This window comes from Theropithecus gelada, chromosome 19 (genome assembly GCF_003255815.1).
Source record: "Theropithecus gelada isolate Dixy chromosome 19, Tgel_1.0, whole genome shotgun sequence".
Classification (NCBI taxonomy): domain Eukaryota; kingdom Metazoa; phylum Chordata; class Mammalia; order Primates; family Cercopithecidae; genus Theropithecus; species Theropithecus gelada.
In genome coordinates this window covers 26,633,189-26,645,475 of record NC_037687.1, presented here as the reverse complement: position 1 = coordinate 26,645,475, position 12,287 = coordinate 26,633,189, and the positions used below count along the sequence as shown (strand labels likewise).

Here is a 12,287-nt window from a genome sequence, read left to right as displayed (position 1 = left end):
AGCTGAGATCAGTGGAGTGCAATGGCACAATGTTGGCTCTCTGCAACCGGAGTGCCACAGTACTCTGGTCTGGGTGGTAGAGCAAGACTGTGTCTTTAAAAACATGGGCTGGGGCCAGGCGCAGTGGCTCAGGCTTGTAATCCCAGCACTTAGGGAGGCCGAGGCAGGTGGATCACCTGAGGTCAGGAGTTTGAGACCAGCCTGGCCAGCATGGCAAAACCCCGTCTCTACTAAAAATGCAAAAAGTAGCCAAGCACGGTGACTGGCACCAGTAATCTCAACTACTAGGGAGGCTGAGGCAGGAGAATCACTTGAACCCAGGAGGCGGAAGTTGCAGTGAGCCCAGATTGCACCACTGCACTCCAGCCTGGGCGACAGAGCAAGACTCCATCTCAAAACAAAACAAAACAAAACAAAAAAATGCGGGCCAGGCGGGGTGGCTCACACCTGTAGTCCCAGCACTTTGGGGGGCTGAGCAGGGCAGATCTCCAGGTCAGGAGTTCGAGACCAGACTGACCAACAAGGTGAAACGCCGTCTCTGCTAAAAACACAAAAATTAGCCAGGCATAGTGGTTCACGCCTGTAATCCTAGCACTTTGGGAGGCCAAGGCAGGCGGATCACCTGAGATCAGGAGTTTGAGACCAGCCTGGCCAACATGGCAAAACTCCATCTCCATTAATAATACAAAATATTAGCTGCACGTGGTGGCGGGCACCTGTAATCCCAGCTACTTGGGAGGCTGAGGCAGGAGAATCGCTTGAACCCGGGAGGTGGAGGTTGCAGTGAGACAAGATTGCACCACTGCACTCCAGCCTGGGAGATAGATGGAGACTCGTCTAAAAAAAAACAAACAAAAAAAACCCAAAAAAACTATTTGTACTTATTTGCTTAAATCTGTGTAGATTCTCCTTGGAAGGAAACACTGGCTGTCTGTGAAGAGTTGAACTTAGTGGAAGGTGGTGTTTTTAGCTTGTAGCATCCTGTATATTTAGGGTTTTGTATCCTGTGAGAGTATGGCCATTATTTTAAAATAAAATATGCAAGAGTATTTTAAAACCAAAAAAATTCTGGAGAGAAGCACTAAGTGTGACAAGATGCTGGGCAGTTTTTCACCATAAACTGTTCTTTGCAAGTAATTTGTTGCTATGTGTGGGTATTGTTTTAGATACACAATGTTTCCAAACATGCGGCCCTCAGAGATTTACCAATACGCCCTTCCTCCCACATAAACCAGTTCTCCACGTCCAGCCACTAGAGGGCAGTATGTTATCATACTAAAATGCTTGGAGTCGGACGCGCTTGGATTTAAATTCCAGCCCTCCCACACAGATAACAGTTACAAACTCTGGAAAAAACATAGGAAACAATTACCCAAAGGCAAGGCACTGGACGGTAAACAAAAGCAGACAGAGCAACTGGAGGAGACTTGACACTCAGAAAAAAGAAAGAAACTGGGCAAGTTTCTTATTTGTACAACTTTTACTTGGGGGTGAGTTCTAGCCCATACCATGACTGGCGGCTAAAACACCAGGAGAGATCCAGTCTTCCTAGCTTGAAGAACTACAGCAAAAGGAAGGCGAGGAAATAAATCTTGGAGAGAGAAGTTGGAGAGAGGGTACCCGGAATGATTTCTATAAACTCTACTCAAATATCTTTTTTTTTTTTTTTCTTCAGATGGAGTCTCGCTCTTTCGCCCAGTTTGGAGTGCAGTGGTGCAAGCTCCGCCTCCCGGGTTCATGCCATTCTCCTGCCTCAGCCTCCCGAGTAGCTGGGACTACAGGCCCCCACCACCACGCCCGGCTAATTTTTTATATTTTCAGTAGAGACGGAGTTTCACCGTGTTAGCCAGGATGGTCTCAATCTCCTGACCTTGTGATCTGCCCACCTCAGCCTCCCAAAGTGCTGGGATTACAGGCGTGAGCCACCGCACCCGGCCCAACTCTACTCAAATATCTAGCTGACCCTGAACCACACCTGGCTGCATGGGTACACTCCAAAAAGCCCAGCTAAACCAAAAAAAAAAAAAAAGTGAACTGGCTGGGCGCGGTGGCTCATGCCTGTAATCGCAGCAATTTGGGAGATCGCGGCAGGTGGATCACCTGAGGTCAGGAGTTCGAGACCAGCCTGGCCAACATGGTGAAACCCTGTCTCTACTAAAAATACAAAAATTTGCTGGGTGTGGTGGTCCATGCCTGTAATCCCAGCTACTTGGGAGGCTGAGACTGGAGAATCGCTTGAACCCGGGAGGTGGAGGTTGCAGTGATTCAAGATCACGTCATTGCACTCCAGCCTGGGCGACCAGAGCAAGACTCCACCTAAAACAAACAAACAAACAAACAAACAAAAAGTAGCTATTGGCCAGGCATAATGGTTCAAGCCAGTAATCCCAGCACTTTTGGGAGGTTGAGGCAGGAGGATCATTTGAGCCCAGGAGTTCAAGACTAGCTTGGTGACATGACAAACCTTGTCTCTATAAAAAAAAAAAATGCAAAAAATTAGCTGCCTCTAATGGCCCATGCCTGTAGTCCCAGCTACTCAGGAGGCTGAGGTGGGAGTATCACCTGAGCCCAGGAGGTTGAGGCTGCAGTGAATCATAATTTTGCCACTGCACTCCAACCTGGGTGACAGAGTGATACCCTGTCTCAAAAAACAAAAAGAATTTTGTTGTTTAATTTAAAAATAAAAATAGCCATTGATAGGGTAGCTGCAGAGGCTCACACCTGTAATTCCAGTACTTGGGGAGGCTGAGGCTGGAAGATCACTTGAGTCCAGAAGTTCCAAGAGCATCCTGGCTAACATAGTAAAATGTCTTCTCCACAAAAAATTTAACATTAACCCAGCATGGCACAGTGGCTCACCCCTGTAATCCCAGCACTTTGGGAGGCCAAGGCAGGTGGATCACTTGAGGCCAGGAGTTCAAGACAGCCTGGCCAACATGGCAAAACTCTGTTTCTGCCAAAAAAAATACAAAAAATTGGCTAAGTGTGGTGGTGGGCTCCCACGGTCCCAGCTTCTTGGGAGGCTGAGACACAAGAATTACTTTAACCCGGGAGGTAGAAGTTGCAGTGATCTGAGATCATGCCACTGCACTCCAGCCTGGATGACAGAGCAAGACTCTGTCTCAAAAAAAAAAAAAAAAAAAAAAAAGCCCCAGCTTGGTGATACGCACCTGTAGTCCCAGCTACTCTGTCTGGAGGCTGAGGTGGGAGGATAGCTAGAGCTCGGGAGATCAAAGCTACAATGAGCTATGTTCTCACCACTGCATGAGGCCTCATACACACACTGGGGCCTCACACACACACACAAAGCTATTGTAATAGCTATTATAACTATACTAAAGAGTCTAAATGTTTATAATGCATACAACGACAGGAAGTGTCAGTGAATAAATAATAAAAAGGAATAACATGGAAATTCTAGAACTAGTAAGCACATTTGGCAAGTTCACAGCATATGAAGTTAATATCAAAATAATTCTATTTTATATATTGGAAGCAAAAACTTGAAATATGAAGTTAAAAAGCATTTTAATTTGCTATAGCAGAGGAAGAAACCACGATACTTAGGGATTCATTTAACAACAACAACAAACTGAAAACTACAAAACATTGATGAGATAATTAAAAGACTTAAAGCAATGTGGAGATATACCATGTTTATAGATTGGTAAACTTAATAGTACTAAGATGTCAGTTCTCTCCAAACCGTCTACAGGTTTACAATCTAACCCTGGGTTATGTCTATCTCCTTTCCCAAGAGGGAAAAAAAATCTATTAAATATGAGGGGATGGACCTATGGGACTTTAGTCTTATAAAGGAGATATTTTTTTCTTAGTTCCTTATGATTTTTTTAATTAAAGAGCCTTAGTTTTAGACCAGTTTTAGGTTAATGAAGAAGTGAGTGCAAAGTACAGAGAGTTTCCATATGCCCCTTCACCCCACCCTCAGTTTTCCTTACTAACATCTTGCATTAGTGTGGTACATTTGTTCCAATCAATAAGCCAATATTGATATATTAACTCAAGCCCATGGTTTATATTAGAATCCATTCTTTGTGTTGTACATTCTGTGAGTTTTGTGTAATATATAATGACATCCATCTATCATTACAGTATCATACAGAATGGTTTCACTGCCCTAAAAAATAAGGGGGATTTTTTATAATGTAATTTTCTTTGTTTTGTTTTGTTTTGTTTTAGACGGAGTCTCACTGTCTCGCCAAGCTGGAGTGCAGTGGCACGATCTTGGCTCACTGCGCCTGGCCTAATTTTTTTTTTTTTTTTTTTTTTTTTTTTTTTTTTAAAGACAGGGCTGGTGGCCAGGCGCGGTGGCTCATGCCTGTAATCTCAGCACTTTGGGAGGCTGAGGTGGGTGGATCACGAGATCAAGAGATCAAGACCATCCTGACCAATATGGTGAAACCCCATCTCTACTAAAAATACAAAAACTATCTGGGCATGGTAGCACGGGTCTGTAATCCCAGCTACTCAGGAGGCTGAGGCAGGAGAATCGCTTGAACCTGGGAGGTGGAGGTTGCAGTGAGCCAAGATCCCACCACTGCACTCCAGCCTGGGCAACAGAGCGAGACTCCGTCTCAAAAAAAAAAGCAAAGAAAGAAAAAGAGAGATGCCGTCTTCATGGAAGATCATCCCAGGCTGGTCTTGAACTCCTGGGCTCAAACAATCCTTGATTAATCCTTGGGATTACTGGCGTGAACCACTGCGCCCAACCCGACTCTTAAACAACTCAAAGCTGTTTATAATCCTTCCTCTGCTCATTACACTCCAGCGGCTCTCATTTCACTCAGAATAAATTCTGTCCCCCTCTCTCTCTGGGTCTCTGTCTTCCTCTCTCTGGGTCGCTGTCCCCCTCTCTCTGGGTCTCTGTTTCCCTCTCTCTTTCTGCCCCCTCTCTCTGGGTCTCTGTCCCTCTCTCTCTGAGTCCCCATCCCCTTCTCTCTGGGTCTCTGTCCATCTCTGTCTTGTCCCACCAAACAGGGACCACCATGACCTGCCTGCAGGGACCTGCAGAGTCTGGCCGCATGCCCCATCTGCTTTCAGTTGACCTTCTTCCCCTGGCTCATGCCCTTCCAGCCACTCTAGCCTCCTTGCTGCCACACCAGGCCCACTCCTGCCTCAGTGCCATTTTACTTGCTCTTCTCTCTCCCTGGAGTGCTCTCCCTCCACATCTCTCCGTGGCTCCCTCCTTCACGCCATTTATCATTGAGACCTTTCCCGGCCACTCAGTCATCAGAGCATTGCCACACTGCTACACGCTTCCCCTGCTTCACAGCGTCTGTCACACCGTGCCATATTTTAGGTCGCTTTGTCTCTTCTTCCCCACAGAACTGGGGCTCTGTGAGGGCAGGGCTTCCTGTCTGGTTTGTGTACTGCAGAGGCCAGATTTTTTTTCCTTTTTTTTTTTTTTTTTTTGAGACAGAGTCTCGCTCTGTCACCCAGGCTGGAGTGCAGTGGCACCATCTCAGCTCACTACAACCTCCAGCTCCCGGGTTCAAGCGATTCTCCTGCTTCAGCCTCCAGAGTAGCTGGGACTACAGGCGCCCACCACCATGCCCGGCTAATTTTTTTATTTCTAGTAGAGATAGGATTTCACCATGTTGGCCAGGCTGGTCTCGAACTCCTGACCTCAGGAGTTTGGAACGCCTGCCTCGGCCTCCCAAATTGCTGGAATTACAGGCGTGAGCCACTAGGCCAGGCCCAATTTTGTTTGATGTTTGTTTTTATACCCAGAACGCCCTCCAATCCCTCCAACACCCAGCTTCAAATGCCTGGTCCCCTATTGCATGCCTCAGCCCCCAACTCCCAGTCACAGCCCCCAAACCGTCTCCAGGGCCCCTTTCCCCTTCATAGAGACAGGCAGACAACAGACAGACACAGACACACAAGGTCCCGGCGCTGGCTTTTATTGGCTCCTGGCAGGGAGGAGGTGTCCCAGGCCGGGCCAGGCAGGAGAGGGCTGGGGCCAGGGGAGCTTCAGTCTGTGTGGTGGAGGCTCAGATTCGGAGCTGGAGGGGTTGGTGGCGGTTTTTAGAGGCTGAGCTTGGGGCCAGGGTCCCTGGGTCTGGGCTGGGAGACTCAGTCAGAAATAGGTGTTGCTTATCCTCTGGGACTGTGACGGCCCCTCCCCGGGGTTGGGGGTATGACAGGGACAGAAGCTGACCCAAGGGGTTCCTGAGAGCCCATGAGCAGAAGGATGCCAGGGACTGCATCTGCCTCCTGCAGGGCCTGGACAGGGAGGGGCCTAGACCACGGCGGCCCCTCCTTGGGTCACTGTGCGGGGCCCCTGAGGCTGTGGCAGGTGCACGGAGCTCACAGCTCATCGTGGTGCCGGGTCAGGTCCTCGCCATAGTTGGTGGCCTGACTGCCCACAAACATGTTCCAATTACCCAGGATCTCCGCTTTGCTCAGCCGCCCATCCTGGAGGGAGGGTCAGAGTTCAGAGGGGACAACACGGCCCTGCTTTCGAAAGCCCTCCCTGCATCCAAGTGTGTCCCCAAGTCTCTGGAACCCTTCTCTCTGGGCCTCTGTCCCTTTCTCTCTGAGTCTGTCCCCCTGTCTTGGTCCCTGTCCTTCTCTCTTTGGATCTCTGGGTCCCTGTCCCCCTTTCTCTCTGGGTCTGTGTCCCCCTCTCTCTGGGTCTCTGTCCTCTCTCTCTGGGTCTCTGTCCTGTCTCTCTGGGTCTCTGTCCCCCTCTCTCTGGGTCTCTATCCCCCCTCTCTGGGTCTCTGTCCCCCTCTCTCTGGGTCTCTGTCCTCTCTCTCTGGGTCTCTGTCCCCCTCTCTCTGGGTCTCTGTCTCTCTCTCTCTGGGTCTCTGTCCCTTTCTCTCGAGTCTCTGTCCTCTCTCTCTGGGTCTCTGTCCCCCTCTCTCTGGGTCTCTGTCCCCCTCTCTTTTCCTCTCTCTGTCCTTCTTTTTTTATCACACCTAAAAGGGACGCTAAGCTCCAGGCCCAGGTCTTACTCATTTCTGGGGGCTGGCATGCGATGCCCACCCGCCCCTGCCGCGGCCGCATCACTGCACCTTGTCCGTGTCGCTCTCGTGCAGGAGGTGGTTGGCTTCCACCAGGGGCTGGTCCTGGGCTGGGGGCAGCACCCAGTGGCCCACTTCACTCCCGTCCAGGTGCCCGTCCTTGTTCAGATCCCGGAAGTCCCGGAACTGCTGCCTCTCCGTCTGCACCCACGCCGGCTCCTCCTCCCCAGGCTCGGCGGAGTACAGATCCGCTGGGGGACGGGACAGAGGGGACAAGGTCAGGGGCATTTCTGGGGGTCTAGTGGAGCTGGGGGCTGATCCTGGCTCTGATACTTCCTGAACCAGGCCCTTGAGCAACTCACTACCCTCTCTCCCGCCTCAGCTTCCTCTTCTGTTTCAATGGAATTAGTAACAAAACCTGACTTACAAGCAATCATTTATGTTACAGGTGAAATTCATTTGATGGGTTGATTGCATGATTGATTGATTTCATTGATACACATGTGAAGTAGTGTGTGCATTGGGCAAGGCAGTGCCTGGCAGAGAGTAAGCAATGTCTATGCAGGAGGAACGTGCGAGGGTGTTTGGGGCCAGTTAGCAGGTGACAGATATGCCAGGTGCAGTGATGACTGTAATCCAACACTTTGGGAGACCCAGGCAAGAGGGTCATTTGAGGCCAAGATTCAAGACCAATCTGGGCAACATAGCAAGACCCTGTTTCTACAATATTTTTTTTTTTTTTTTTTTTTTGAGATGGAGTCTTGCTCTGATCACCCCACACCACTCCAGCCTGGGCAACAGGGCAAGATCCCATCTCTTTAAAAAAAAAAAAAAAAAGTTTTTAAGACGAAATTTCGCTCTTGTTGCCCAGGCTGGAGTACAATGGCACAATTTTGGCTCACTGCAACCTCTGCCTCCCGGGTTCAAGTGATTCTCGTGCCTCAGCCTCCCGAGTAGCTGGGATTACAGGCACGTGCCACCATGCCCAGCTAATTTTTGTATATTTAGTAGAGACGGGGGTTTCACCATCTTGGCCAGGCTGGTCTTGAACTCCTGACCTCATGATCCACCTGCCTCAGCCTCCCAAAAGTGCCAGGATGAGCCACCGCACCCGGCCTGTCTTGTCAATTACTTCATCCCATTAAGACTTCATCTTCCGGCCGGGCGCGGTGGCTCAAGCCTGTAATCCCAGCACTTTGGGAGGCCGAGACGGGTGGATCACGAGGTCAGGAAATCGAGACCATCCTGGCTAACATGGTGAAACCCCGTCTCTACTAAGAAATAACAAAAAAAAAACTAGCCGGGCGAGGTGGCGGGCGCCTGTAGTCCCAGCTACTCGGGAGGCTGAGGCAGGAGAATGGCGTGAACCCGGGAGGCGGAGCTTGCAGTGAGCTGAGATCCGGCCACTGCACTCCCGCCTGGGCGACAGAGCAAGACTCCGTCTCAAAAAAAAAAAAAAAAAAAAAAAAAAGACTTCATCTTCCATTCCTCAGCTCTATCAGGCAGAAACCATCACTAGCCTCCATTATACAGATGACACCTGAGGCCCAGTGGGTTGAAGGAATCTGCTAAAGACAATGGGAAGAAGCAGGGCTGGGACTTGAACGTTTGGGCTCTGGCGCCTATTTCTTAACTCCTCCCTACAGTAACATATCAAAATGTAGAAAATAATACAAAATTAGCCGGGCATGGTGGTGCACACCTGTAGTCCCACCTACTCAGGAGGCTGAAACAAGGGAATTGCTTGAACCTGGGAGGCGGAGGTTGCAATGAGCTGAGATCTGCCACTGCACTCCAGCCTGGGCGACAGGGCAAGACCCCATCTCTCTCTTTTTTTTTCTTTTTTTTTTTTTAGAGATGGAGTTTTGCTCTTTTTGCCCAGGTTGGAGTGCAGTGGCACGATCTCGACTCACTGTAACCTCTGCCTCCCAGGTTCTAGCAATTCTCCTGCCTCAGCCTCCTGAGTAGCTGGGATTACAGGTATGCACCAGCACGCCTGGCTAATTTTGTATTTGTAGTAGAGACTGAGTGTCACCATGGTCAGGCTGGTCTCAAACTCCTGACCTCAAGTGATCCACCCACCTCAGCCTCCTAAAGTGCTGGGATTACAGGCGTGAGCTACCGCACCCCGTTTTTATTATTATTTTATTGAGACACAGTCTCACTCTGTCACCCAGGCTGGAGTGCAGTGGCGCGATCTCAGCTCACTGCAATCTCTGCCTCCCAGGTTCAAGCGATTCTCATGCCTCAATCCCCCGAGTAGCTGGGATTACAGGCACCTGCCACAAAGCCTGGCTAATTTATGTACTTTTTTAGTAGAGACGGGGTTTCACTACGCTGGCCAGGCTGGTCTCAAACTCCTGACCTCAGGTGATCCACCTGCTTCGGCCTCCCAAAGTGCTGGGATTACAGGCGTGAGCCACCACACCTGACCCTGGCTAATTACTTTCAATTTTTGTAGCTGGGATTACGGGCACCTGCCACCATGCCCGGCTAATTTTTGTATTTTTAGTAGAGACGGGGTTTCACCATCTTGGCCAGACTGGTCTCAAACTCTTGACCTCATGATCCACCCATCTCAGCCTCCCAAAGTGCTGGGATTACAGGCGTGAGCCACTGCTCCCGGCCCGACCCCATCTCTTAAGAAAAAAAATAAAAATGTTCTCTCAGCCAGGTGTGGTGATTCACACCTGTAATCCCAGCTCTTTGGGAGGCCAAGGTGGGAAGATTGCTTGAGCCCAGGAGTTCTAGCCCAACCTGGACAATATAGTGAGACGCCATCTCTATTTAATAGAGACAGACACACACACACACACAGACATAAAGAAAGACAGTGACAGAAAGAAAGAAAGAAAGAAAGAGAGAGAGAGAGAAAGAAAGAAAGAAAGAAAGAAAGAAAGAAAGAAAGAAAGAAAGAAAGAAAGAAAGAAAGGAAGGAAGGAAGGAAAGAAAGGAAAAGAGAAGAGAAAAGAAAAGAAAAGAAAAGAAAAAAGAGAAAAGAAAAGAAAGGAAGGAAGGAAAAGAGAGAAAGAGAAGGAAAGAAAGAAAAATGATTTCTCGGCCGGGCACGGTGGCTCAAGCCTGTAATCCCAGCACTTTGGGACACCGAGATGGGCGGATCACGAGGTCAGGAGATCGAGACCATCCTGGCTAACACGGTGAAACCCCATCTGTACTAAAAAAATACAAAAAAAAACCTAGCCGGGCGAGGTGGCGGGCGCCTGTAGTCCCAGCTACTGGGCAGGCTGAGGTAGGAGAATGGCGTAAACCAGGGAGGCGGAGCTTGCAGTGAGCTGAGATCCGGCCACTGCACTCCAGCCTGGGCGGCAGAGCAAGACTCCCTCTCAAAAAAAAAGAAAAAAAATAAAAATGATTTCTCATGCAGGATATGGTCAGAAAAAATAAAAGAATAAACAATGTTTTTGAACTTAAAAAAAAATTCCCGGCCGGGCGTGGTTGCTCATGCCTGTAATCCCACCACTTTGGGAGGCCAAGATGGGCAGATCACCTGAGGTCAGGAGTTCCAGACCGGCCTGGCCAACATGGTGAAATCCTATCTCCACTAAAAATACAAAAATTAGCCAGGCGTGGTGGCAGGCACCAGTAATCCCAGCTACTTGGGAGGCTGAGGCAGAAGAATCTCTTGAGCCTGGGAGGAGGAAGTTGCAGGGAGCCAAGATCATGCCACTGCACTCCAGCCTGGGCAACAGAGCAAAACTCTGTCTCAAAAAAAAAAAAAATTCCTTGTTAGCTTTCTCCTTGACTAAGTTTTTTGCCCACTATGGGCAAGGACAGTGGCAGGGGCCCAGGGAGAACTCAGGGGGTATTGTGAGGGTCTGCCCAACATCCCATGTAACAGGAAACACAGTGCTGTGCAGACGCAGGTTCAAGACCAGCTTCCTGACCCCCCTCCTCAACTAAACATAGCCCCTGAGCCTTGATTTTGTAGAAACTCCAGACCTCCAAGAAGGGACTTTGTCTGTGTTATTGTGTGCTGCAGCCTCAACCACCTGTATGCAGTAGGTGCTCAGTAAGTGTTTCCTGGGCCTGGCACACAGCAGGTGCTCAATAGATGCTTTTGCTGTCTGGTATACAGTAGGTGCTCAATAAATGTTGGGTGGCTGCATGAACTCAAGCAGTGAGTGCCCCTGCCCCCATGTCTGAGGGCCAATGCTCTGACGATGGGTGATGTACCTCCGGCTGCCCCCACCAACGCTGCCCATGCCTGAGAGAGGACAGGCATCCCGGGGAGAAATTGGGGCCCACTCACCAATGTACTCCTCCACCTGGACATAGCCATCTTTGTTTCTGTCCAGGTCCTCCAGGGTTTCCTGGGGAGAGAGAGGCATTGAGGCTGGGGGCCAATGCCCCTGGCTCCTGGGGGAGGCTGGACCCCTGGGGCAAGAGTGAGAGGTTCTCTTGGAAATTTAGCTCTGGGCAGCTGTGGGGGGCAGGCAGTAGAGCAGTCTCAACAGGCGGCATGGGGGAAATGTGCGGGCTTTCTGGGATGTTATGATACAGGCACTACCTGCATTTATGGGGCGAGAGCTCGGAGGCCCCAGTGTCCAGCAATGCACAGGTTTGTTGCACACAAGGAGAGCTGTCCTGGGTCCCTAATAACTTGCTCAAGCCCCAGTAAACACCCTTGAAGGGGAGAAGCTCCTTTACGTTTTAGCAGAGCCTAGAAACTACCTCTGCTTTATGTGTGAACATGCTGTACTTTGGGGGTTCTTCTAACACACTTGACACCTCTGCTCCTTGTTTTTGTGCCCTTCTTGAGCAAAATGACTTTTGTTCCCCAATTTATATCCAGACTCATTCACTATAAGACTGTGGGGTGGGCTGGGCTGGGCGCAGTGGCTCACGCCTGTAATCCCAGCACTTTGGGAGGCCGAGGCGGGAGGAGAGATTGAGCCCAGGATTTCGAGACTAGCCTGGGCAACATGGCGAGACCCTGTCTCTACACAAAATTTAAAAATTAGCCAGGCATGGCTGGGCACAGTGGCTCATGCCTGTAATCCCAGCATTTTGGGAGGCCGAGGTGGGCAGATCACAAGGTCAGGAGATCGAGACCATCCTGGCTAACACGGTGAAACCCCGTCTCTATTAAAAATACACACACACACGCACAAAACTTAGCCACACACGCCTATAGTCCCAGCCACTCCGGAGGCTGAGGCAGGAGAATGGCATGAACCCGGGAGGCGGAGCTTGTAGCGAGCCAAGATCGCACCACTGCACTCCAGCCTGGGTGACAGAGCAAGACTCCGTCTCAAAAAAAAAAAAAAAAAAAAAAAA

The 12,287-nt window shown here is 49.9% G+C and overlaps 1 protein-coding gene across 1 annotated transcript in view; it reads right to left on the bottom strand.

Annotated features, from left to right (window-relative positions):
• Positions 1 to 5,903: 5,903 nt before the first annotated feature.
• The window catches only part of RCN3 (reticulocalbin 3), a 13,051-nt gene continuing 6,667 nt past the window's right edge, over positions 5,904 to 12,287 (bottom strand). Inside the window, exons 5-7 of the mRNA XM_025369228.1 lie at positions 11,260 to 11,320; positions 7,041 to 7,240; positions 5,904 to 6,438 (exon numbers count right to left, since the gene is read on the bottom strand). Coding sequence (XP_025225013.1) covers positions 6,331 to 6,438; positions 7,041 to 7,240; positions 11,260 to 11,320 — 369 coding nt within the window. The 3' untranslated portion in view covers positions 5,904 to 6,330. The remainder of the gene's footprint in view (positions 6,439 to 7,040; positions 7,241 to 11,259; positions 11,321 to 12,287) is intronic.